We start from the raw sequence: 27,947 nt of genomic DNA on the forward strand, positions 1-27,947 counted from the left end.
CAATTATTAGTAGGATTCAACAGTGCAGAGGTTACTAATTTAGACAAATGATGTGTGGTTGTGGTTTTTTTTCCCTGAAAACAAGTGAACACAATCTCATTTTGGCTTTTTGGAATATTAACTCAATTAACACGTGCAAATGCACACTCCAGCCCTGACACATATACGTAGTTGATCTAGTTCTGCCTGAAATCTATCTATTAGTCACTCCTTTCCCATAAAAGGAAAAAAAGTGCTTTAATGAATACACGTGATGCTTATTATTTAGATCGGCAACATTTGCGCCTTCTGTGCCTGAACGGCACTTAGAATAGGTTAACATTTGGTTTACAACACAACAATAAAATTTGCCTTTATTGCAAATAAACAGAGTATTCACACCTTACAATATTGTTTTAGATGCAGGATTATATTCACTCTTAGAGCATCTAATAATATAAAAGGCACATGCATTTAATGTTTTCACACCTTTTTTATTTTCCAAGCAGTGTTAATACGTATTTTAAATATTGCATTTACTTTGTTAAAACATAAAACTATTTATGTACATTTGTTTGCAGTCTGAGAACACACACCATCAAGTAATCATCTGTACAGTAATAACATATATCCAAAAAAAAAAATAATAAAAAAAAAATCACAGCCCAGAATTTTTAACATCCACTCCCCCATTTGCTTTGATTTAAAAGCTGCACTAATAGGAGAGAAGCCTCAACATTATAGTAGTTGAAACAGGAAACAAACACCACTCTCTTCTAATAATTGTCTTTAGCTGCTTTGATTGGTTGCAGTTAATATTAATAGTATAACCTTTAAAAATTGTGGGGAAAGGTAATACTTTATCTTCACTCCTCATATTAAGGCTCCAAAGCAAGCTTAATGAGAAACCATTATAAAATCATACTGCTAAATAGTATCTTAACTCACAATTCAGCCTATATAATTATATCAGTATTGCAACTGACAATTACTACTGATATATCAAACTTACCTTTCTTACACTGTGCTGCTCAGGATGTGTGTCACGATTACAGCATTAACTATTATTTGGGCTTATGTAGCAAGACAGATGAGAGTTCTACCCTTACCACAGGAATAAGAACTCAAATTCTGCTTACAAACAGAAATAACACGGTCTCAAAACCCACGGATATGCAGCCATGACGTAAACCCCATACATATCTGGCAGCCTCTGCTCAGGATTTGTCCTGGACTGACACGACGTTAGGGTCACAAGTTAGGCTTTAGAGACTGGCCAAGCTTTTTACGAGGGCAAGACCGGGACATAGGCACATTTCAGCATACCTGGCTCTAAACGCCTTCTCTCTTCGCTAGCACAACGTGACGTTAAACTCATCCAACTAGTAGTGAACAAAAATAATTAGGAACTACGTTTATAAATGGCATTTTAAAGACTATTAACATATAAAACATTATTATCTTTATGAAAATAGACTAATTTCAGCACAAGCTTGCCTTTTTGGAGGAGGAGGACACATACATTTTTTATTTTTTATTCTTTTAAAAGGCAAGTGTTCTCCTGGACAGCTGCCAATAATCTTGTGTAAAATGTCCTTAAAGCAAGACAAACTCCTCTGTACTAAATCTTTTTAATCTTTTCTTTTCATCCTCAGAGAAAAGGTCATTTTCTTCATGGAGTGGACTGGAAGCAAAGTCATAGTCTCTAGAATGACCCTTTACAAAAGTAAACAAGGGGTATTTCTCCTTAGATGAAGATTTCAGCATCTACAATGTAAAACACACACCAGATAAAACATTAATTGGAAATGAAGAAATACAGTAAGTAGTGATGTTTATCTGATGATGACTGCAAAGTAAAAAATGCATTTTTTTGGTTTTATTATCATCAGATTAAAACAGAAGCATTGCATAATCTAAACATCCCCCCTCCTCCCAATAAGCAAACATTTACTTCCCTTTCTTCTTCAGGTAGCTGCTCATTTTATGCCTAACCCTGTATCTTGTTCCATACAGATCACCTCTACATGCTGTTTGTTTCAGTGCAGCTGGAGCTCTTGCAGGAAGATAAAAAAACTCTACAAAATAGTTAATGGCCATAACGCTCTCCTCAAGCACAGGTATGAATTCTGCGGCAACTAGGTATCTCAGGGAGATATTTTTATTGTAGAATCAGCATGTATAATAGTCAATGTTTTTATTGAAAGTTTAAACACATACACCTATGTAAATAAGCCAATCAAGCACATGGCTAAAAACAGATTGATGACAGAAACAGGCTGTGGTAACTAGGGTGCCAAAAATCTACATTTATAAATAAGAAAACAGAGCATGTGGGAAGCGGGTGGTGGGGGGTGATAAATACTAAAACAGATCAGCAAAATAGCTTTAATAGCAGATAAAAGTCTGCCAAATACTGAAAGACATTTCAGCCTTTTGGGCTGTTTTGGACACTTAATTGTTCACTGGTTTTTTGTTGTTTTTTTTAATTTCTTACCTGCTTTGAAAAAACAGCACAGTGATGCAGTGACATGCAGAACTACATTAGCCTAGGGGTATACACTGTGTGGAACTAAAATCACTAAACATAATTTCATGAAGGCAAATAATCTAAGATAGTAAAAAACCACCTAATAGATCTTTAAACAGAAAGAGCTATTTAAAAAAAGACAGGGGCTGAGGGGGATGTTTAAAAAGAAAAAAAAGAAAAATCACACTCACAGTAAAATCCTTGATTTTTACTGTGGTCTGAAATTTTCCACTTTATTCTTGTCTATTTTAATTGCATTTGGCTTTTGTAATGTGAAACCTGAGTAAAGAGCAAGGAGATACAGGAGAGACGCACACAGCAATAAACAAAAGCAAAAGTAGAGTAACAAATGAGCATTAGAAAGAAAAAAGTTTGCAAGACATACAAATGCTTTGTTTTTTGAGAAGACTAGATAACTGGATGCCAACCCTTTCATCTCTAGGGGTTGCATACAAGCTGGCTTAGTAGGAACAGAAATTGATAGCCACATGCAGGCTGTTTGCTGTTCTATGACACAGACGGGTGGACTTAGGCCAGCTCCTAATTGCAAGTTTGCAACAGAAAACTCATCTGAATACTGCATCTCAGGCAATGCATGGTGACCAAACAACCCTTGCACCTTTAAAGATGGTCCCTCCAAATCAGGAAAGAAATACACCTCCACTTCCACTGCCGTTGGACAACTCTCCCTGAAACTACCTTCTCTACAAGTACATGTAACACCTCTCTCTATGTACCAAAGGAGGTGGTGAAATACTAAATACAGAACAGAAACTGGGCAGACAGCCTAAACAAGAGTCGAGTGGAACTTGGTTAAGATTACTGCAATTATTATCAAACTACATCTCACTCAGTGATCACAAATAATTTGAAACTCTAAAGGACTTGCAAGTTCTTTAGATACCACTGTGATGATTTCTACAGAGACATTTATTGATAAACATCAGTATTTTTTAGTGTTTCAGTGTTAGACTGCCACTGTTGTCACCGCAACAATTAATTCTTTGTGCTGAACCACATCCAAGTTCAATGCTCAATCGGTCCAGTTTTTCAGAGAAATTTCCATTTCTGCTAAGAACCTGGGCTACAAATGCAGTTATAGCCCAAGTGGATTATTTATTTGCTGTCACAAGTTTTGATAGGGAAACAATTCACTGCATTAGCAGAGAGGCGAGCCTGGTACCGGTTCAGTAACAATGTAAAGTAGCAGCAGAGGCTGCGGCCAGGAAAAGGCAGAGCCGTCCCAGGTGCTGTGCAAGAGGCCAGAGCTTCTTGCCGACCTCATGGATCTGCCGCATGGTGCTGAGAAGCCAGACAGAAACTGCTGCGCCTGCTCGGTATTTGTGCTGAAAGTGCAAGAGAAAAGTAAGACTACAGCCAGTCAGTAAATCCATCCTTCTCAAGTCTGGATCTGTTTGCAGGTCTCAATCTATCAGCTATTTAATTCCAGGTATTATTAAACTACTTAACAATAGCTGCCTAACTAGCAAGTACAGAAACAAAGGGTAACTTGAATGTGATTTGGATGGAGTTTCACCAGCCACTCCATTTGGGCCTTTCATTTCAGCACCCTGATTTCTCTATCACTAAATATATGGCTCATAAGGTTTATCCTCAAGTTACAAAAGCTAAATCTTTTCTCCCACCTCTTATTGCCCACAAAAGCAGCGAGAACCTGAATTTTTTAGTCTCGCCTACATAGGGCACACAGGGAGGAGTACACTGTGCTTTATAGGTCGAGAGTTACCACACTCAAATTGCAAACAAAGGGCAAAATAACAGAAGAGCAAGAAAAAACAAAGGATGCGAAGGACTGATTGAAAGATCATAGAATGTTTGTCACACTGTATTTCTGTCCAAACTTTCCTCTATTACCAAACTTATGTGCCTGAAATATATTTATATAAAATAATGGCACTAATATTAAAGAACTTCTACCTAAAATACCAGTATGGTAGCTCTAGGACTTAGATCAGCCATGAGTTATTTTCACAACATATGTTCAGAAAAGAAATGTACTTAATCCCAAACTTAAAAGAAAGAAGGAAAAAAAGAGAAAGAGAACTTCCAATGCAACTAGTTTTGTAATTAGATTTTTTTACCATGTTATTACATTCTTTCTCATACATGGTAGAACAGGAAAACATGGAAGAATAGAAACTCCACTATTTAAACTTTCCATATATCTGTTGGTAAGGAACTTCTACTTCTTTGAATCTATTTTCTACCTCCCTACGTAAGAATCGGAGAAACAACTTCAGCATCAATCAATATCTACTAAAGATTATATACAGTATTAAGTTTAAAAATGCTTTTTTTGGCTATAATACTGATACCACTTAACAGGACATTCAAAATGCTGTACAAACATTAATTCTTTATGCTGTTGTGATAGCTACTGTGGTTAGAATATTAATATTGTGACCATCTTCTGCTGCCGCTGCATCCTTTCATAGACTATTTTTTAAAATCACAAAACACAGTTATTTGGTACCACAGCTAGTACAATGCATTCATGATGCTGTATTTCATACCGCCACGTGCTGTAAAAATCACGAAAAAAAGTCAATTACATTTGGACCTAAATGTACTTATACCAGTGGTTTTCAAGTGGAAGGACACGACCAGACAGATTTGCTGGGTGATACCTGCTCCGCAGACTTCATTACCAAATCACAAACACGCTGCTCTACACTTAAAAGCCACCAGAAAAAGCGCTTATGCTAACAAGAAATAATACACAATTTTGGCTTGATCAAATACTTCCACGTAAGAGGAAAGAAAAAAAAAAAAAATCCCTCCCGAGGGACTGATTGCCTTTCCAAAATCCCCCCCGGGCTGGGGGCAGCCCCCGCGGCTCGGCAGGCTGGCCGCAGCGCTATTCCCATTTCACGAGTGCCACCTCGTGGGCCCGCCTGCGCCAGCCCGGCCGGCCCCTCTCTCCCAAGGCCGGCCTGGCTCTCCCCAGGTTTCGCCTACTGGTAAAATCGGACGAAAGGAGAAACAAGCGAGATTGCTCGTGACTGTAAAAGCAGCAATAAATACCAGAAAAGAAGGACGTCTGTTGAGAAGGGCGAAGCCGATTCCCTCCCCTCACCCATACGCAGTGCACACACGCACCGTTCTGGCTGAGGAATCGATCTGGTAACTTGGACACCTACCTTCGTTATTTCTTCAGAAGCCTTCTCAAAGTCCTGCACGGTTCTACAGTAAAATCCTATCGTGCAGCTCGGATCCATTTTTTTGAATGACATCTTTTTGGGAGAAGGACAGTGGAATGACTGCAAGTTTTGAGATTAAAAACATGAAATACACAGCTAAGGTTGAGAATGGTACAGACCAAGGCATTTACTTTTTTCCACCAACAGCTTTAACAGACAATCCCCTGTATCACTTAAATTAAAACCCAGCACACACTTTTGAAGTAATTCCTCCCCCCCTCGCCCCCCAAGTAATCCCACTCTTCTCCACATGTATAAAACCTCCTGCTGTTTACGCTGTATTCACCAAACTTGCACACATCACATTAGTTTGAAATCTGTCAAAGGTCTGCCGCTCCAAGCAGTACTTTATGAATATTCCCAAGGCAGAGGAGGTGAATGCTCTTCTGCAAATTGAATTTGTAACAGCTTTTGCACTATCTTACAATTACTGCTTTACTACCACCGCCCATTGCCCCTTTCCCTCCCCCAGCCTCTATAAAAGAGACATAATGGAATAAACCAACCTCATGCATTTTCCTTTAGTAAATTAAATGGGTTAAGAAACCCACAAAAACCACAAAAGCAAAACCACATTACAATAATCCACAAGTAGGAAAAAGCCAAACAACATGCCCTGCTTTATAAATGTTTTTTTCCTAACGTGAAATCTCTTTTCATGACAGATGATGCTCTGACACTGCTGTTAACTATCAGCAGCCATGCTACAAGAAAAAACAAACAAACAGACAAAACCCTTCCCCACACTCCTCATTCAGAGTTTATGAAAGAAAAGGTAAATATATGCCATCTACTCTGATTATTTGTTTATTTACTACAAGAACTGTAGTTTTGGTAATAACGGAAATTATTTTGTTACCATTGACTGTCTCACAAAGGTAGTCCTCTTTATTCTGCTTCGAACATGCAGGACTACCCCGTCATCCTACCTCTATTAAATCACTAGCAATCCTGCTACAGCTGCTCAGTAACAAACACTAACACACCACGTCGGCACCACACTGCAACGGGGATACCTCTGTACTAAAATGCAGATTTCGTTTTTCATGAACTTCCCCCAGGGATCAATATTCTCCAGTGAATTCTGTGCTATTTCCTTTCACATTTACATGTAAGCCGTGCACAGCTCACAGCTCTTCTGGCACAGCGCTGGTCAGCACAGGACCAGGACAGCTTACTAACACAACAGTAACACCAGGCCAGAGCAACGCGGGAGATTTCTTGCCACCACTGCTGTGTTTCCTCTGTAATGGATAACTAACAACTGTTACAATCTCATTTGACTACAGCAACAGCAAGCCCTGACAGCTAACGTCAAGCAGTCTGTATATTACCAACCCATTTTATCTTTTCTTTTTGCCAATCAGAAAAGTCAATCTGCAGAAGACGACAGCACTAGTTACCTAATCTGGGTGTATCTGTCAGTGTAACAGTTTTACATATTGAAGTATATTGTGCTTTACTTGTGATTACAAACCTAAGAGAGGTATTTCTATTAAACATATGCTAAAAAATATAAGCAAAAATGAGAAGCACTATATCTACAAGACAGATTTTAGTCACTGTTTTTTTCTCCTAATTGTGTTCAAATTTTATATGCAGAAATTCTATTTTGAATATTGATTCCCGAGTCATCAAATACATAAATCAAACTCTGCCTTACATACCACATTTCAGCAACAACACTGTAACTACACTTGTACTGTGCTGTTCTGGGCAGTAGTCTTAATGCTACACAAATCACTGTACAACAAAGAGAAGTGGGTAGGCTTTTTTTTTTTTTTTTTCCCCTCTCCTCCAAACAAATGGATTCTGGAAGCCAATACAGAGTGGATTGATTTCCAACTTATTCTGGACAATTTGTCAATTTTGAAAATACTCCCTACAGATAAATCTAACAAGCAACTATCCACACTAAGAAAGCAATTTCTGTTTACTTTTGACATTTCTGGACAAAGATATAATACTATTAAATGCACTAAGCATTAAATTGCAATATATTTTCCGTCTGCAGAAAAGCATTAGGATGCGATCAAGCCAAGCTGGCAGCTCGTGTACCTTCAAAATATATTTTAAAGCCTTATTATTATTTGGAAATTCATATTAATGCCAGTCCGCAGCACAATCTGGAGGATGAGTCATGGGAACAGAAACCAAAAAGATGTGTATTTTTTTGTAGCTTGGCCACTGAGCTATGGTGTGACCTTAAGGAAGTCACTTCAGCTATGCTTCTTTGTGCTCTTCCCATCTTTTGTCTGGCTTACCCAATTAAACTGTAAAATCTTCAGAGAAGGCACTGTGTTTTACTACAGTTATTAGCATAAAGGGGCAAGGATCTTGGCAATAATCTCTGGCTGCTGCCACAATACAAACAGGTAGAGCTGGGACTCACCAACTCTTCCTCCAAGTATCTCAACGAGGTAAATCTAAAAGCATCTCTAAAAATAATGAAAGTTTCTGTCTAGGATATTTTCTGATACATTTTGCTGCTCTGTTCCCTTTTTTTAATTCAGAACCTTCCCATTTTCTAGAGAATCTTATACTTCTGTATTATATGTCACGCTAATTAAAGCATCTTGTTAAGCATAAATACTGAAAAATACGTAGCATTTGCTTTAAGTTGGCCCTAGAATTTGACATGAGCCCTGTGTAAGTCCATTGAAATACATATATATTTTTATATATATATATACACATATATAAAAAAAGTACTTTTCTTAAATACTATTTGATGGTATTTCGATTAAGGTATTGTGATCAACTTCTACATACGTTAACATATCTTTCTTTTCACGATAACAATAGACAGGACCATTGCAGTTCACGTCACTGTTCTCAGTTTGTCAAGTCTTAGCTGCTATACAAAACAGAAGCCATGAAGATATACAACTTCATTACACACCATTTGACTTACATTCTAAGTGTAAACAGTCAATTTAAGATCACCGACTCAATTCCTCAGGTGTGAGTTTAAGAGCGTGTATGACTCACTTTCACTGTTTACAGGACTGTACTGCAAACCTTTAAGAATTCTACATTTAGTAGCTAGTATTTTAGAGGTGGTGCAGATAAATACGTATTCCTCTTCCTTATTTAAATGCAATACGTTGTTTCTGAAGCTGTGTTTCCATGTTTAGGAGTACGTAACTTCACAGAACACAGGGACCTGGGAAACCACTACTAATGACCAACTCTGTTCTAGAGCAGCTGATGCTGTCCTAAGCAGTGGATGCACCCAGAGAGTGTTTCTACACTGAATGAAGAGTTGCTCTGGCGAGGCTGGACGTTGGATACAAGATCAAGAAGGAGAGTTTGTATGGGTGGCACCGAGTACTTTTACGGTGAGTACTCTGGCTATTGAACACTTACTTGTGCAACTGATAATGTTTTCCCATGGTACCTGCAAATTGAGTTCTTTAATAACCTCCTTGAGCTTTATCTATTTTCAATGCAAGTTATTTGGCAAGAGGTTAAAGAAAGGGAAAACTCTATTTTTAAAAAAACCAAGCATGATTTTTAAGGCCTAGGCACAGCCTGAAAAGATGCATTCACTACTTCTAGATGAACCCAGAAAGTCATGGCCTAGAAGGAGGTTGGGGGGAAAGAAAGAACAAAATGCAGCACCTACACTTTCAGACCCGTCAGTTGCTTGGAAACTACTATTCCATAAAAATAGCTTGATTAAAATTAATAATAATAAAACTTGTTAAAAGAAACAGTTCAGAATACTTAAGTAAAATTCATCTAGTCAACCACAAACCTCACTGATAAGCCTCAAAAATTTCCAAAGCTAAGAAAGTGACCTGCAAAGTTGTTAGGACCAACAGTTACATTTAAAATTATAATCACTTACTCCAGTATAGAAATATTATGAATTCCTGGCTAAAGAAGCAGCAGGTAAACCTACAGGAACTCTGGTTCCAAACTGACAACAGCCTCCTACTATTGAATACTACAGTAACTCTCTCCATGATTGCAACTTGAATTTAAAATAAAGTAAAATAAAATAAAATTAACAAAAAAGACAAACTAACAAAACCAAATCCAAATAACTCAGGTTTAAGATCTCCAAATATTGCTTATTTTCTTTGATAGAAAATTACTTAAATGAAGTGATCATCTATTTTTGAGGTTTTCTGATCATTAGAAAGAAACAGATGAAGATTAATGAAGTAAAAATTAAAACCCCATATTGAGTTTTTAACCTCTGGTCATTTTTGTTGATTATAGGCCTATAAAGAAGGCAGAACTTTGATAAATAACATGTAACTGTAAAACCATAAAGATGCAGCTAGCTAGAACATCTCTAAATAATTAGTGTTTGATTCATATGGGAAGAAAACAGTGCCAGGTCTATATCCATACTACCTCAAGAGGGAAATCCTTTATGCTGACATCTACAAAAGATTGGCAGTAATGAGGATCCATGTAAATCAAACTGTCATCTACAAGGACAAAACAGAAGACAAGTAATTCAAAAAACACCTTATTATTACACTGCTTACAATCCAATTTCTATGCAGAACAGCTGAAAAAAAAGCCAGCAAGTAACTGCTTGCCAGGCTGATATTCATTGACTGAAGCATAGGTTTTTGCAGGACAGATTAACTTTTGCATAATCAAATATGCTTGTATAAGCAGAATTTTTATAAAGTGATGAGACTGTCATTTAATTTTTGGTGATAAAATTACTTTTACAAACACACAATTATATTCTGGAGTTTGCATATGAAAAATGTATTGTGCTACTTCATTCTGACAGGAAGAATATATTGCTTGTCATTTAAGCACCAACTAACACCACTTAAACTAGTAAAAAGTAAATACGTAAATAAGAACTGCCAGATAGTAACAGCAAACGCTCCTGAAGTTTGGTGAAACAGATAAATTATGCCTTGTTTATGCAACAATGGAAATTAAATGTACATTTTACAGAATCCAATTACTACACTGGGTGAATGACAAATGACTGGACTTTGGTAGATATGATGAATTAATAAGGTACTCATTTTGCTATTTTAATCATCCTATTTCCCACTGGTTCGATATTAACTTCCTAACTCTTAAAGAAAAATATTGAAGAGACATAACATATTAAAACACTAACCTTGAAATCCAGCAAAGTAATATGACTGCTTGGGTTTGCCACCAATAATACCAACACAATACTCAAGGCTTAAAATTCCCTACAACAAGAACATTAAATAATTAGGACAGCGTTAAACAGAATAAGTATTAAACTGAATGTAAATATTTGCTCTCTTTACTGTTTCTAGGCAAACAGTTTGGGGTTTTTTTTTCTCTCTCTTTTTTTTTTTTTTTAAAAAAAGACTGTCTTCATGACTTTCTGGGGCTTGTCTCAATTTTTAGAGGCTTACAACTGACCAAAGTAAAAACATACCAGCACATATTCCAGAGAAATTCCCCCCTTTTCATGAGATGCCCATACATTCAGAGAATTGGCAGTATTGGCAGTATCATTTTCGGGGAGAAGACAAAACATAATGTCATTCAAGATGAGCACAGGTTGCTTAGTCAAAAGGTATCAATGTATTCAGATGTACAGAGTTCATATACATTTACATTCTGTGGCCCCGGGGGCTCTCTTCTTTTTGCATTCAAATATAGAAGTCTGTCTAGAGTATGAACTTTCACATCATAGGGAGAAATGCCAGTTGAAGCAAGAGTAATTACAAGATACAGCTCTAAAAACAGCAGCCCAAAACACGGGAGGAGAGACAGACACACAGCAGACAAGCCCCATAAATCTTACTGGAGGTTGACTGTGAGGGTAGAGGAATCAGAGCCATTAGTATGTAGCAACTTTGAGAAAGAGACATTGCAAATATGCCTAATAGGATCTAAAGAGGGATGTGGGGTAAAATACAGTGATCATTTCAGTCTGGAGGTGTAAAGAAAGAAACATACTCCTCCACTCACAGCCAAGCTAGAAGCCACTAGAGGACAGGAATTGGGTTATCAGCTGTGGGCTACCGTCACACCAGTGCTACCAGTTTATTTCTGTTTATTCAGGTTGAAAAGAGTTGGGTTCTGTAATCCACCTGTCTGTGCTAGCACACAAACCTAGCAGACATATCATTACGTAATAAAATGTTGATTTTATGGACATACCTTCTAGTGCTGGGGAGAAGGATTTACCTGTATACATGCAATTTTGCCAAGGTAAGAACATTGCAGTAGTTTAACTGACTGAAATTCCTTGTATCACCCACAAGCTGTGGATGCAGTCACAGACAACAGACACCAAAGAAATCACCCTTATCATTTCTCTATTAAAAGAAGTACCTAGCAAAGGAATGAAAGAAGGCACGGAGGACTTTCTTCCCTCTCTCTTCAACATATTTCTACTCTTCTCGCTTTCATGAGGTTCTGTTTCTCAACAGGGCTCATTAGGATTTTTGTGAATATTCAGTCTTGGCTTAACACAGTTGTCCATTAGTTATCCCACCAACTCCAGTGGGAGCTGAATTTTGCCAACATTGAGCACTTCGGAAAGCTGAGCCCAACTGTTCTAAAGCAATTGAAGCCCAAGACCATTAAATACTCTGAAAACTGAACAGCGTTTAAATGTCCATAAATCACAGTGGCTTTCTTGTCACACTACATGAGTGTTGGGTCCAAACACTTGGACACTGGCCCAAACTGGGACAGAAATCCAGAAGACTATCAGTTGAGCTAAAGTGAAATCTCCATTAGCTGGCAGTCATATCTATATCCTCTCCTCTAAAAGATCAACCGTTAAAAGTAAAACCATTACATTATCATTGTCTAAGTAGGGAAAATTTCTCTCAACAAAATGATTGATATTTCATGTACTAATAAGACCAAAGCTTCTCAAGATAAAATTTTCACTGCTTAGACAATGATAAAGTAATGTAAGATAACAAAAACTACTGTACTCCTCACCTGAGATGCCAAGAAAGTCAACTTCAGCATGGTTTATATGGGTTAAGAGAAAGTGCTGCTTATTTAAAATATGAGTGAGAAGGCTTTTTTAGAAAATACTCCTCAATGGCTGAGCATTACAGAACATTTAGGCAGATGGGAGGCAAAGGCTGAAACAGCTAAGGAGGACACATCCTCTGCCAGTGAAACAGAAAGGGAGCAAAGCTACTTAGAGTAATGAATAACTGTTTAATCTATGGGAATTTTCTTGTAAAAGTGAATTATAAAAAATTTATCAATTTTCATCCATAAATATAAAATCCTTTGTAAAAATTACCTCTTGTACTACATTCTAAAATCTGCATTTTTAACTTAAATCCAGACCCCAAGAAATTTAGTCGCTTCTTGTGAACAGTCAAGATAGAGATTGGATTGACTAATATATGCAATTGAAAGCCCTCTTATCACAGTCTCCATTATAAAAGGCTGCAAAAGGCAGCACCAGGCTTGGTAAATGAGCACCAGAAATCACCCCAGTAAAGGCAGTTGTACAAGGGAAGCTTAGATAACATGACTGTGCTATGAAACCCAGTGCCACGCAAACATATTTTACTCTGGCAAGAATGTTTTTGAGAGCTAAATTGAGAAAACCTCTGCAGGGTAAAACTAGCCATAGATATCTGTCAATAATAAAAGCCAGTATTAAAGAAATGGAGTCACTTTTCTTTCGCTGAGAAAGCCTTATGAAAGTTGCAGAAGCGACTGTTTGTTAGCTTACAAACGAAGCCATGTGTGTTTTCCTGGACCTGATTCAAAGGCTTTTTTGCAGTTAACATTGAAAGTAGAGTAAGGTTGCTGTAGATCATGTCTGAGACCACAGGCTTATCTTAACTGTGTCAGAATTAATCAGAAAAGAACTAAAACTTTTCCAAAACCACCACCAACAAAAGGAATCAGGAAAGAAAAACAATTTAATAGTTCATCTCTTAAATAAAAGGGCTTCACCACTCTGTCTCCCCACACCATTAAAAACCAAACATGTTCCCTAAAATTTTACAAAGACGACACAGTCACAAAAACAAAAAATGATGCAGCAGACTCAGATTTTGTACACGCTACTAAATTGTGGTATTTTAAAAATTTAAACAAGAATTTAAAGACAGATAAACAGCAGCATGGAAAACAATAAAGCAGCAGGGCTAAGAGAACAATCTCTTCCCTAAGAGAAGTATTCTTGTGCTCAAGAGGTAGGATTACAGTACTTCTTCACGTGTTAGCACCATATGCAGAACCTCTGCTGAAAAAAAAGAGGACAGCATAGACCTTCCTCCCCTCTGCTTTCTCCTTGACTTTCTCTTTTTTCCAGTTTGTTTTTATTTGTGGTAACTGCTTGCTACTCCTGCATCACCGACCTTAGAAACATTCATCCTAATGTCCAGATAGTGAAAAAACACTTGTAGTAGTGACTAAAGATATAAAAAAATTCTGTCCCCTCTCTTAAGGGGAAGAAAAAGACAAAAGAAAATGGGAAGAACAGACAAGCAACAACTTTAAACCATCTGACATTTAAGAAAAATAAGAAACAGAACAAGGAATTTAGTATATTTGTATTTTAAAATGCTGACTGATACTTAATATAGCACAACTCTAATAGCATATGTAACTAAATTACCATTTGTAATTTGAGACACTGCATTAATGTCTTTTCAGGTAGCTACTTTAGGAGTAGGACAGTTATCACTGCTTTACCAAGGGACATCATGTGCTCTGCAATTATGTATGATCTTGTAATAGGGAAATTTAAAATCTGTAAAGTCAAACTTTACAACCTTCAACTGTAAAATCACCACCACACATTTAATAGGTAGAAGATTACCATCATGAAGTCGCTTTTCATATCACCTAGTGCTACTATTTGAAAAATGATTGAACTCTCATTTCATACCTTTACAAACTCTAAGTAGTCCATGTTTGTTCTCTCTCCACCGAGTCTCACAGGAACTAATATAATTACAGCTTTTGTGTCTGCTTTTCCAGAATCCGTAAGAGAACACTGTCTGTCAATAACATCTGAACTGTAGACTGAAAGGAGACACATGAAAATATTCATATTTAAAATATAACTTCTAGCTTTTACAAAGACACACCTACAACATGTCATCACTTAGTCTGACAAACTAAAACTGCAGTCCTTCAAAATCTTACTGTCCTCCTGAAATATAACTCCTGAGTGACTCTGATGAAAAACAGTGTTACACCTCCTCATTTTCAGCAATATTTTGTAGAAAGGTAATGTGGTGCTGCTGAGATAAGATACATTGTCAGGAAAATGCAGAAGGGGTAGGTTAGGAGAAAACCAGTAAGTATTTATTCACTTGATATAAACTTCCTCTAAAATGACTAATTTAAAACTTGAAAGCCTGCAACTAACAGAAACATCTACATGTTAAAGGAAAAAAGACAATAATTCATTCTAATAAATACTGACGTTCACGGTCTAAACTTAGCGCAACACAGTCATTGAAAATGAGTGAAAAAACTTAATGTAGTAATATTGCTTATTCCCTCCAAACTAAGTGAGATGTGAAAATCATCACCAGAACAAAGAAGTTAAAAATTAGTAGAATCTTAAGTTTTCACTGTCATTGTAAGTCAGGTGAAATTGGTTTGTAGTGTATGATTAAACAGTATCTCTTTAAAACCAGTTTGATTGATTACACAGGGATGTCAGTCTCGTCTGTCCTATCCCAAGATCGGTTATGACATAACTAAAATTTCTGGCAGCTAAACATGGCTACTGAAGTAATACATTGTGCTTAGATTTGAAAGACTATAGTCATTAGTGTAAAGTTTCACTGCACATTTAGTTTATCTTGTCATCATTTTCTGCTCCTGAAGATCCAGAGCTCTAAGCTCCTCTGCCATTATTGATTATTTAAAATGCCACGTTGGAGCAGAAGAAAGGCTACCACTGACTCAGGTTCACTACCCTCCTCACATCTTTGAGCTCCAAGCAAAAATGACTTCTTACTAGTCTGTAAGACTGGTGCAATGTTTTTTTCCACTAGAAAAACAGGTGAAGGAGCATCCTGTGATGCAAAAGACAAATAAAAAGTAACTAACAAATCTAACTGAACTGAAGTATTTTTCAGTTGTTTGGTTGTTTTGGGGGGGTTATTTTTAGTAAGATGGGAAGTTCTTACCAGCTTATTGCTAAAACAACATTGAAGAGAGTACACAACAGATTATTAACTAATTTAAAACCAAAATAAAAAGTTACAACAGGCAGATTGTAAGAAAAAGTTATCTCACTGGATTTAGAATTCCACTATCTTCCACTGTAAGATACCAAACAAGTTGTTTGTTCTCTTTGAGAATCAGACATCACATCTGCGTATATCAAGAACCCCTTTGTCTACATAATCTCAATTTTGTGGATCCATTTTTGAGGGTTTTGTGGGTTTTTTTACTTTAGAACTCTATTGTTAAGTGCTTACTGAAAGGCATAAAAAGCATCTAAAATGTTTGCAAAAAATCTACGTAATCACAACATTTACCTGTACAATCCTGAGCAACATAGACTGTTACTCCTTGTAGCTCAGGGTCTCTTGCTTCTTCAACAGCTTTTCTAAGTACAAACACAAAACTATTTAACTCATCTCTGATTTTAAATAAATTAACAGTAAGTAAACATAAATTATTTGATTTTTAGAAAGAGGTTGGTTTTAATTGTTTGTTGGGGTTTTGTTTTGTTTTGTTTTAATTTAAGACACCTTCCATGCCTGATAAATACAGATGGGGGTAGTTGGGGTTTTTTTGTTTGTTTGTTTTTAAACACTGGATACCAAGATCCAGTGTATATGGCAACATGTTTTTCCCAAGCAAAGATGACAATGTCTGGGTATTTAGAAAAAACAATGAAAACCACTAAAAAAAACCCAAAGAAACACATTTATGTACAATGATATTTGTATTCACTACCTAATTTCTTTATGTTTATAACAATTTTCTGTCATATATATATATTAGGATAATAAAGGCTAAATTTGCTGACAAAAGTACCAGTATTTTCAACTTGATAGATCTCTTTAGTTGACCTCAGTTCATATAACTAGCCACAAATTAGCACCTCATGTCTATGGAAATAAAGGCTAGCACATAAAAAGCTGTAAGGTTTCACCAAAACTTTCAGAAAGATAATTGCAGTATTAGGCTCTCCTCAAAAGAGTAATGGACCTAAAAACTTAGAAGAAAATATATGTCAATAGTCTGAAGCATGATCGTCAATCAAGGACAACATTTGTAAAGAAATTACACTGTTCAAAATAGAAGATTAGCCTTTGACTTCAATACACACTTGCATTAAATGGTCACTATCCCTTTATTTCACAATATATTTTGAGGAATCATTTAATACAGTCGTTCTCAAGTTATGAGAGCGCTATACATTGTTAGTACTGCTGTAAGAGAGAAAGGACATCTAGGAAAGGAAGCCTTTGCAGTGTTGGAAATCACCAGTGGGTTTGTGTTGAATGTAATTCTGGACCAAATCCCCTCCCCGTTCCCATTAGGTAAACAGGCTACTGCAATTTAAAGCAAGCAAAAAAGAATTCTGACAGTTTCTATCATCAGCAAAAAAATAGAAGAAAACACATAAATAATGCTAATCTCTCACATCACTGTATGCATTTGCACATATGCACACATATACACCCGATTATTTCAGTACAGGTTCACTTAAGATTAATACACTTTCATACTAAATATGAAATTCTTCTATTTGCATATACATATATATAAACGTATGAACTTTGGCTTCTGCTGCTTAAATGACTTATTAGTGATTCAGTTTATAGGTAAAAGAACATAAGCATATAAGGCTATAAAAAAAACCCAAAACAACAACAAAAATTGGTAGTATTCAAAGAAATGGCATATAAAGGCACATAGTATGGAGGAATTTGACTTTCGACTTTTTTTTTTTAAACCACACTGAATGTCACAGACCCTTTACTTTTACTGTGATATAATTATAATATTAATAGTCCCATACATTTACAGTTTCACAAGAATTTGATGTGTGCAAAGAAATGCTGAAAACATCAATTTTAGCTCTGACATTTCATTACACTATCAGTACATTACAGCCCCCAGGTTACAGTATAAAAAAAAAAAAAATCTATAATGTTATGCATGTTCCAAGGTTGAAAGAGTGGTTAGTTTTTAGAACATTTCATTAAATGCAGCTCTACTTAAAAGCCTAGGTTTGGGAGAGATACTTGGGACTTCTACTGCCCAAAGTACAGGAAAACAAGAACGTCGGTTATTTCCTGAAATGAGATTGAACAAAAGCTCAGAGTTCAGTTCCTGCACCTACTGCTATTTCCCTTCTTGCCTCTGAAAAATCTCTAGAATTGCTACTAATATGGACATTTTACAAAGCCAATAATGAACAGTTAGATGCTCAATTAAGCTGAAGTAATCTCGTGACACTTTGAAATGCTTCTCCTGTAATGTGTAAGGCACAGTAGCAACGAAGAATAAAGGTATTTTTACCTTAAAATGTGTGCAACAACTGCAGGCCCATACCAATCTCCAGCAATTTTTCCAGACTTCTTTCCATGTTCTATTAGCTGATGTAAGCCAAAAGCTGCCAGCGGAGAGTCGCCAAACCAAGAAATTATTTTTCTGTGATAAACTTCATTTCTCATTTCATTGTCATCACAGTTTCTCTTTAATGTTCCCCGATGATGATTTGACAGGATCTTGGGTTCTCTTTCTGCTGTAAGTGATGCTTCGAATGATGCTGTCAGCTTTTTGACTGTATGGGCTGTCCACGATTCAGAATCGGAATTGTCAATGTCCAATGCCTCTGGCCAGACCCAGGCTGCAGCAAGAAATTTTAAGATGCACATTAGGCTTAATATTAACTTTTTGGTATAATTAGCAAAGCACATCCCTTTCTCCCTCATGTTCCTTAACCCAATAATAGGTACTTTACATACTGAGATGCAAATGTCAGTGTTAAAATGTAAACAAAGAATTTGAGTGGAGTATGATTTGCATTTATTTTCTGCAGAATGATAGGCAAAATGAAATACTACTAACAGTACCTTTGTTAACAATTTATGCTATCTGGGACAGAGGTCAGACTCCATGATCCCAGTCCGTTAAATATACAAGATATACCTGATTACAAGGCACAGGTTAGAACCATCTTACATATTAAAAATATGAAAGTTAGCTATTCAGTACCATCTGAAAAGTTTTATCCCTGTCAAATTAGAAGTTTCAAAAGCTGTTTTTAATTCTTCTGGTTTGTCAGTTATTAAAAAAAATAGGCAAACCGGAGGAATTATTCATGTAAAAACAAACACTTCTTCCTGGCAAAATGTCAAAGCAGATCAGCAGAAAAATAGACAAGATTTCTTTATTCACTACATTTGTAAATTCTTTACCTAGATTACAAGACAAACTTGATTAAATATTATTCAGCACAGTATCTACAGTCTGCATTTCTAGCTAAAGGTTTCTCTAACAATGCATCCTACACACAGTGTTCCTCTTACAGCATAATGGTGGTTCAGCACATCTAGAGAACAGTAATGCTTCCCTTGTCAGCTGACTGAAAGCCTCTCCCACAAGTTAAAACAACTCCTCGCAACACAGAGCATGTGAGGAAACCTCCGGAACACAGTGAACACACTGTTAGATCAGAACATATCCTGAAGGTCTACAAGGAACATCCCAGAAGGCAAGGGGAAGGCTGCCACGTGCAAGCAAGGAACAAACCCTACAGATGAGGTGCTTTTGCTCAGTGAGCCAGATTTGAGTAAGCTCCTGGAGGTTCAGGAAGGTGCCGTTACAGCAGCGAGAGGAACCTTTGCTGACAGAGAACAAGAACTGCAGCCCTCCTCATAATTCCTACTGAAGCATCCCTGTAAAAGTCTTTGAGAAACAAAGAGGAACCACAGAGGCAACTGTATTTTAATTCTAAAAATCTAACTTCGGGCTCCAGTAACGTCATGCGTATTGCTGGTAATGGCCATAATCCATGTCACCCATTCTTTCTATATATAGTGTGACAACCACCCCACATCAATGCCTCTTACCACAAGTGGCACCCCCTCTGTGAAACCTCGTGTTAATTTTTCATTGCAGACCCAGGCAGATGTATGCGTAAGCTCACTGTAACAACATCACAGGCCTTGCTGCTCCTCTACTGTGAGCTTCAAATTTAAGCCAGTGTCTTAAGCACAGGCATTTCAAAGTAAAACTCTAACAGTACCTTAATATTTCAAATAAAAACTCATTTACAACATCATTCAGCAATATCTGGAACATTCCACATAGCAGTGGAAGTGTAAGTGTTCCAGCTAGTAACTGCAGTCAAGTTTTGCTTTGTAACAGAAACAATACCATTAAACTATAATGAAAATATCTCTGGGAAAAGAGTAAACAGCGATGAAAAACTTCATGTAAACACTTAAATATGTTTCAAAAGCTACCCAGACCTCATAAAAAGCTTTTCAAAAGATAATTCACCAGCTGTCAGAAGACTAGGTGATGAGAAAAGTAGTCCAGAAAGACCATACATATTCCATTTTGCTATGCATTTGGATTGCCACAGAAACACTAGCACTCTGGAATCACCAAATCACTTTCCAAATTAGGATGCATGGGGGACAGTGCAAGGAATTCTTTGTAACCATGGATTTTAAAGATACAAACCTGGGGCTTTTTTGTTTGGGGTTACTTCAGAATGAGCCATTATGCATTCCTACTCACAGGTAGTCTCCTGATCAGATTTTTAGGGTTTTTTTAAATGTATGTATAACAAAAGTTATATTTAAGGGATTTGTGTTCTCAGCAGAAGTATTTTCATACATTTTGGTATTTGCAGTCAGTTGAAAGGGATAATGAATGTTTTATGACTTAAATATCTACAGCAAAAGGAACATTCAGTAAGCCAATCTGACAGTTCGGTCATGATACTGCCAAGAAAGACGACTTTGTGATGCAGCTGGTTTGGGACTATGTTCACAGCTTACATCATATTTGCACAGTAAGTACAAAGTATTATCAAAACAGGCTTTCAGAACTATCTTCTACTAAAGTATCCCTGAGATCCAACAAACGGCTGAGTAAAGAATACACTGTATTCTCTCCAACTAACATGCCCGGGTGGCTTCAGGCCCATGTCTTGGTTCCTTTTGACAACAAGCAGTGGTGACAGAGGACATGACCGACTGTTTGAAAGGGGCAATGCTGTAGATTATGAAAGCGACTGAGAAGAGGATGGAAAGAAAAGGTGGTTAACTATGAGAACCAAAAATACCTCTATGCAGGACGTGGCTTAGTTTGGGGAGGACATGCATGCTTAGGCTTTGCAAATAAAGTGTTCTAAGTCTCCCAAAGCAACTTCTTTCAAACAGCTGTGACTGAAAGAATATTTTGAGAGACACAATGCTAAGAAAAAAAAAAAGGAAGTTTCTCTGTAAGTACATGGCGGGGGGGTGGGGGGAAATGAAATAGTGAAAATTTCAACACAAAGAATGATGTATTGAAGTTAGATTAGAATCCTTCTATTAACTCAATATATTAATACTAGAAGAAATTGAATAATGTACAACTTTAAAACTGATAAAAGAACATCACTTTTGCCATAGCCCACAGCTATGGGCTGTGGAACTCATTTCCACATCTTGAGTTCAAGAAACGAGCAAGTTTCAAGAGAATTGGACACTTACATGGATAATAACAATACCCGGGTACGGGTCCACAAATTTTTGTGGTATTTTACTTCACAGTTAGCTTCTGTGGAGTTGCCAGTATCTTCCTTTGACACACTTTGGTATTCCCTTTTTGAGAAATGGAAGCGTAGGACAGCTAGATCACTGCTCTGATGCAATGTAACAATTCCAATATCAGTGAGGAGTCCAGAATCAAAACCAGCTTGCACTTTAGATTTGGGCTACATAAAGACCATCACACTCTCCACAGAATGCCCATGGTTATCATGCTGAATATAGAGATCTTCTCTTGTAACTTACCTCTACCAAGAAAATGAAGCATAAGACCTTGAGCCAGCAGCATTTGACCAGTTCTCAGCGTGCAACCCCAACCACAGTCTGTGGTTAACGCGGACCCCTTTATCTGAGGAAACTCCTCTCTGTAAGTCAGCCATATTCTAGAAATAAAATCTTTACGAAACTCCTCGACATTTCCTGAAATCTCTGCATTGATTTTATCAAAATTGGACCCATCTGTAGAGAGTTCACCAGATTCTGTAAGGCAAAACACAGTTTAAGTTATAACTTGGTATGGCACTTCTGTTACTAGAAGGAGAGTAAAACCCATACAACTATTCTATTAGAAAAACAGGGCAAACTTGCAAAAAGTAACAATCTCTTCAAATACAAGAAAGAAAAATTGGAAGGCAAACATGATAGAAATGGGCCAGCTGGGGGGGGGGGGGGGGGGGGGGGGAAGGCAATGCAGCCAACATTATTGTGCCAATGGAATCGTTGACTTGCAAGTAAGCAACTGTTTAATTCATCTAAATGTAAACGGTCAAATGGAGATTCTTAGAAAACTGCGTACTGGAAAATGGTAACGAAGGTGTTGGTGTAGTGACTTTTTGTACGGGTATTGTCACTATTTCAATCAGTTTTTAGAAAGAAAATCTCAAATTGAAAGGTAAATGAAGTGCAAATTACAGCACTAATATTTACAGAAAGAACAAGACTTAAGTGTAAAATCTCAATAAAGCCAGTTAGGATGGGTTAAATTAGTGGTGGTGGTAGACATCTAAATGAGTATTTTCTAAGCTTTTCATATTTACATTTTGAATTTGGTAATTGTTAACAACAGCCTTTCTATAAGATTAAAAATGTATCCACAATGCTTCTGCCAAATAAGATTGGAATAAGTTAAGTGCTGTGTACATACCATCAGTTTTGAAGTGGTAACATTTTCCCAGCAGAAAGACTGGAGAGTTTCTACTGAAGTAAGTTTTTGTTTTCAACACCCAACCTAGAATAGACACAAAACAAATACAAATTTGTGACTGAAGTATTCCAAAAAGGAATTGCTAATAGCATCTGGTTAAGCCAAAGGTAACCCTTGAAAGGGGAATAGCGAGAATGTACTGAAATTGGGTTTTGCTTTCATAAATAACAAAAAGTCTAATAGTTCTACAAAACACAGATTAGAGTTCTGGTTTAAAAGTAACAATGTTACCTATATATGAATGTTTGAATGTTAATACAACGGTACTACTGTGCAGAAATTGTTAGGATACAGAAATGCTAAAGCTGAACTTAAGTTGCTTTGTCTTTATTGTGAATTCATTACTGCATAGTTTGACTCTGTGAAGTTTCCAACTCCTATAATAACATAAAATAAGCTTCATGTATGACCAGTGAAAACGCATGAAGAGTACTGCTTTTCCCATAGGATTAATTAAACATACTTCATTACAAAATTAAATTGCAGATTTTGGAGACAAAAAAAGGTAGTATAATATGCTGTACAAATTCAAAGGGCCAGAATTCAGTTTTTAGGTTTTGACAATGTCCCCAGACAGTAGCTTTTTCACTTCAGTCTAAACCCTATGGTCTTTTATATCCTAAATCCATAGAGTTTCTTGCACTTCTCCTATCACATATAGGGTGTAATGACTACTATTCCCCTTCAGCCATGTGGTAGCCTTAAAGAAGTAGAAGAAAAGTATCCTTTCATCTTGCCAGACATCTCCAAGGCTCAGTTATAAGAATTAACAAAACTTATCAGAAACCTGGTGGTAAATCTAAGCAACCTCAGTCCTAGAGGGAAAGTAGAAAAATTAAGGTTAAGGACAGGTAAGTAAAGGGCACTCTTGAAAATCTGGTTGCTTATAAACAAATTACTGATGTTAAACTGTGGAAGAGTATATTACTCAAGTGTGTGAAGTAGATTCTCCAGTGGACTTCGTGTTTCACACACCATCCTATTTTTTTCAGAAAAGTACATACAAAAATAAAAAATCTTTGTGCAGATGATTCCATATTATCCCTGCTTAAAAGTCCATGCAAATCTAGTGTCATTTACATAATGTATTTGCTGTTTTCAAAATAAGTAATTTAAAAGGAAATTATGCAAACATGTTTGAAAAATGAAAAGCTAAAGCAGTTTTTTTTACTCGGGCTGTTTATGATATCAAAGGAAAAATGGTTTTAAGGGCCATGTTGCATTTTTTATTACTAATATTAGTTAAGTTGCTGAATTATGATCCCATTCATGTCAACAAGAAACATTCCATTCATTTCAGTGGAGACAAGATCTTACCATACACTGTTTCACTTACTGTATTTCATGTTGTGCCATGCAGACATAAACTTTGATTTTATCTTTTCTACTTCATCTGTCCCTGTGGCCTCCATTTTCAAATTCTAGAGAAAAAGCCATCGCTGTCTTGTAAGACATTCAATTTTGCTACTGTAAAAACAAAAATATAAACATATCTGTGGGCACTGAGAACAGAGGGTATAGTATCAACACCATCCCACTTAGGTACTTAAGCCTAACATGACCAGAAAGAGTAATAAACTTGCAGAATCCTCCACTACCAGGGACTGAGAAGCAATCACATGTTCCATGAATAAGTAATAAAATAATTTAATTCCAAATATACACCAATAAAATTATTACAGAAAGCTAAATAAAATATAATGTTCTCCAACAGCTCTCTATTGCACAACAAACTGATCTAGAGCATATAACCTGTGCTGGCTTATGAGTACACTCATTCTAATTGGCAGCGAAATGAAGAGCTATGATGCATTTCACTAAATAGAATAGATGCTATTCTTTTCTGCTGAATAGAAGCAGCACATTTTTTCCCCCACCATCATGGGTTCTGAGCACCAATAAACAAATCTTGTTTTTTTAAAAACAGCATTAATTGCAGATTTCTAATAAAAAATTTTCTAAGCCAAAGTTTACAGGCACTGGAGGGATTGAAAGAAAGCACAAGATGTGTTGCTGTACGTGTGCAAGGCAGAAAATGCGTAGTACTGAAAACGTGTGACATAATTTTGTACAGAATTAGTTTGCTAGAGAGGCAACATCAAAAGATGATTAGAATACTGTCATAAAATCTATGTTTACTTTACATCTCTTCTAATTATCACTTGCAGTGCAAAAAAGGCTCTCTTCTGATTTGATCGTGGTGTCTACAGTAGTCCAGCTGTATTACAAGAATGAGTGGTAAAATGGCAGTAAAAACCACTACAGTGCAGACTAATTTTGTAAAAACCGCTTATAAATTTTCCAAGGGGAGGTGAGAAGGAAGGCGTTTTTACTGACTCTGAACTGCATGGCAAGATGGCCTTCACCTTTAGAGCAACCTAAACTGGTAATAACACAGAAAGAATATATACTACCTTTATCCCTGTTTCTAAGAAAAATGGGACCAAACTCCCTTTGTAGTCCACTCGAACCATTTCTAACAGGAAGTTTGCTAGTAATTAATAGAGCTCCCTTCACTGCATGTATTCTGTCAATGGTTCACTTTAAAATAGTTGATACAGGAGATTTTCTTGATGATATTTGGTAGCCCAAACCCTTGCATAGATAGCTGAAAAATTAAGAGGTCCTGCTTCAACAGGAGCTCTTCTGGGACATCAACCGTTGATCAATGGTGGTACATCCCTGCAACCTTCACCAAATTTTTAGCAAAGTTCTGGTAACATCAGATGATGACATGAACAAAAGTGAACCACCTCATTTAATAAACTTGGACCATGAGCGTACACCATCACTGATGCTACACCTAACCTCCTTACTTTAAAAGTAGACTCTAGAACTGTATTTACCGTTCCATGTGTTATTTTCCATTGAATTGGGATCAAAAGCAGGGCAAAGACTAAACCGCATCACTTCTCTCCACTGGGAGCGTATTTTAAGTAAAACCTAACCATTGACAGTGTAATTGAAGAGAGCGTGAAGATGTCGGGGTTCTGATGTCTTCAGAGCCTGAGGGCACTCACACAGATGCACTGTTTCTGGGATCTGTAGGCAGGGCAAGGAAAACAGCGGTCTACTGCCAAAGCCACCCCTAGCATGTTCTTCTGCTATTCCATTGTATTATTTCATAAAAGTCTGTCAACAACTTTTTGATGGAACAAGAGGCAATGCAAGCTCACAAACATGGGTAAAGACTGACATTTTTTTGCTAGTGAAAATAACAAATGGCTACAACCCTACTATGATTAGCCTACTATGATTAAGCTGGGGTTTTGTAGGGGAAGGAAGAGAAAGACAATTTAAGGTTGGGTTTTAATTTCCTGCCTTTTTTCCCTACTCTTCTTTAGGAAAAAAAAAAGAAAAAAAAGGAAAGACTGACTGTATCACTGACTCTAGCTAGCAAAGCTGGTAAGATGAACTTCTTCATGAGGTGTGTTTGGTCCAGTCTGTCCTCACACGATCAATCAGCGACAGTCATTTATGCAGAGGCCACTGACTGCCTTAAAAGCCAATACCTATAAAAGCTCCCTCTGGCTAAAATTAGAAATGAAACAAACTCTACTGTTCTGAAGGGGCCTGAAGGAAAAATTATTGAAATGAGGAAGAAGCTCATTTTCCTTTAAAAGAGAATGGTCATCGCAGCCCATTTTTCTTTCATCCAGTTACATTTCTTCCCTAGCATTATGCTAAAGATGTGAAAAGGACTTCCAAGAAGAATGGTAACACAAAACAGGCACATTTATTCCACTGGAAAAATGCAGGCTCTTCCCATCAATGTAAGAAGGCATCAGTAATAGTTCCATTCAAATTAATGGAACAGCATCAGGAGAAGGTCACAGGGAATACAGATTCAAGCCCAACGGGCACAATGCAACCCCCATTACAGAATCTAAAGCTAATGGTTTTATACTGAAGTTGTCTCATTTAAGAAGTTCTCCAGAACGTACATGACCAGGATGATGTTACTTCCCAGAGCGGCAGGACACACCTCAATAAAAAATGAAGTCCTGTCCCCTCAGAGCCCCCGTTACCCACTCTCTGAGGGGGGGTGATTGCAGCGAGGTGGCTGTTTGTTAACAGTGATGGAAAAAAAACCTCCCTAACAACAGAATTTGTTTGTTTTCATTAACAACAGAAAGGCAACCTAACCTCCCGATGCAAGCGCAGCGAAAGGGATGAATGAAATCTAAATGTGACTATCTTTATTAATTAATTTACGAATGAAAACCCACTTCGCTTTTTTTTCTACCTGGAAAGAAACCGAGCTAGCAGCGATGACCATCAGCAAAACCGACACAGAAGTCCCTGACAGAGAATAACGCCAACAGATCATTTTTAGGGAGTCACCCCTTTCCAGCTCTGAACGCAGATTAAGACAGTTAGAAATAATACTTTGTAAAGGGAAGGTAAGGAAAAACAGCTTTGCTTGTTTTTTTTTTTTTAATCCCGTAGCAAAAGCCCGAACACTTTACCCATCCGGGATTTAAAGCCGAGCAAGAGCTGTTGGCAGAGCAGCCGGCTCCCCACAGCCGGGGGAGGCAGGTTCTTTGTATCCTCACAATGACTCCTGCGGGCTTTGTCAGCAGACGGCCCGGGAAGCGGAGGGGGGGCGGGGGGGGGGAGATCCCGAACCGCCTCCGGGCGGGAAGCGAAAGCGGCCCCGGTTATTCCCGACCCCGCCACCGAGCCCTCGGCCGCAGCGCGGTCACCACAGCCGCCCGCCCCCACCACCCCGGGAACGGGGAGAGCCCCGGACCGGCTCCTGACCCCACAAGGAGGCACAGGAACGGGCTGGCCGGCGGCGCAGCCCCCGGGCCCGGGACGCCGCCCGCGGGGACGGCCCGGCAGCGGCCGCCTCTTCACCGCCAGCACGGAGGCGTTTCATCCCGCCCGTTACGCCGCGGGCCAGCGCTCCCGGACAGCGCTTCCTCCCCCCCGCCCGCCCCGCGTCCCTCCGCCGGCCGCGACCGCCGCCGGCCGCTCACCCCCTCACGGAGCCGCCACCGGTGCGGGGCGGCGGGCGGTGAACGCTTCGCCGCTCGCGCCGTCGCCGCGGCCCTCCGCGGCCGCCGTAAAAGGGGGCGGAGGAGCCGCCGGCGGGAAGAACCGCTGCGAGCCCGCCGCGCAGGAGCCGGAAGGCGGACGGGGCCGCCGCTTACCCCGCCCGGGTGAGCTCCGTGGCGCGGCCGGCCGGCCGGCGAGCGGCCTCCCGGGGGCTCGTAAGCCGTGAGGGAAACGCGCGGAACTACCGCTCCCGGCGGTCGCTGCTGCGGGAGCGGGCCCGGCCCGGCGGCGGGGCCGCG

The 27,947-nt window shown here is 38.2% G+C and overlaps 2 protein-coding genes across 7 annotated transcripts in view; one reads left to right on the forward strand and one right to left on the reverse strand.

Annotated features, from left to right (window-relative positions):
- DOCK7 (dedicator of cytokinesis 7) overlaps positions 1–27,947 on the forward strand; it is a 348,282-nt gene that overhangs the window by 199,832 nt on the left and 120,503 nt on the right. The gene's annotated exons all lie outside the window — the stretch shown is intronic.
- Positions 434–27,923, reverse strand: ATG4C (autophagy related 4C cysteine peptidase). 6 transcript variants are annotated; one of them, XM_049807284.1, is made up of 12 exons: positions 27,804–27,920; positions 25,494–25,689; positions 23,984–24,114; positions 22,588–22,671; positions 21,690–21,923; positions 18,193–18,523; positions 16,194–16,264; positions 14,582–14,718; positions 10,838–10,916; positions 10,099–10,175; positions 5,671–5,790; positions 434–1,746 (listed from the first exon to the last, which is right to left on the reverse strand). In XM_049807284.1, exons 3-12 carry the CDS (start codon positions 24,057–24,059, stop codon positions 1,576–1,578), a joined length of 1,380 nt encoding a protein of 459 aa, XP_049663241.1. In that variant the 5' UTR covers positions 24,060–24,114; positions 25,494–25,689; positions 27,804–27,920; the 3' UTR covers positions 434–1,575. The 6 variants fall into 6 exon arrangements, with proteins under 6 accessions (XP_049663241.1, XP_049663242.1, XP_049663243.1 ...); XM_049807285.1 differs by lacking the exon at positions 27,804–27,920 and adding an exon at positions 27,630–27,754; XM_049807289.1 differs by lacking the exon at positions 434–1,746 and adding an exon at positions 1,756–3,855 and having other exon boundaries at positions 27,804–27,923.

The sequence above is a fragment of the Accipiter gentilis genome, chromosome 8, assembly GCF_929443795.1.
Source record: "Accipiter gentilis chromosome 8, bAccGen1.1, whole genome shotgun sequence".
NCBI lineage: Eukaryota > Metazoa > Chordata > Aves > Accipitriformes > Accipitridae > Astur > Astur gentilis.

Excerpts from the sequence above, each read along its gene's own strand:
- ATG4C (XM_049807286.1), bottom strand. The coding sequence starts at position 24,059 with ATGGAGGCCACAGGGACAGATGAAGTAGAAAAGATAAAATCAAAGTTT. Across the intron at positions 16,265-18,192 it reads GTTGTTGCACACATTTTAAG|AAAAGCTGTTGAAGAAGCAA; the intron begins GTAAAAATACCT and ends GTTTGTACTTAG. Across the intron at positions 5,791-10,098 it reads TAAAGGATTTCCCTCTTGAG|TCATTCCACTGTCCTTCTCC; the intron begins GTAGTATGGATA and ends CAAAACTTGCAG.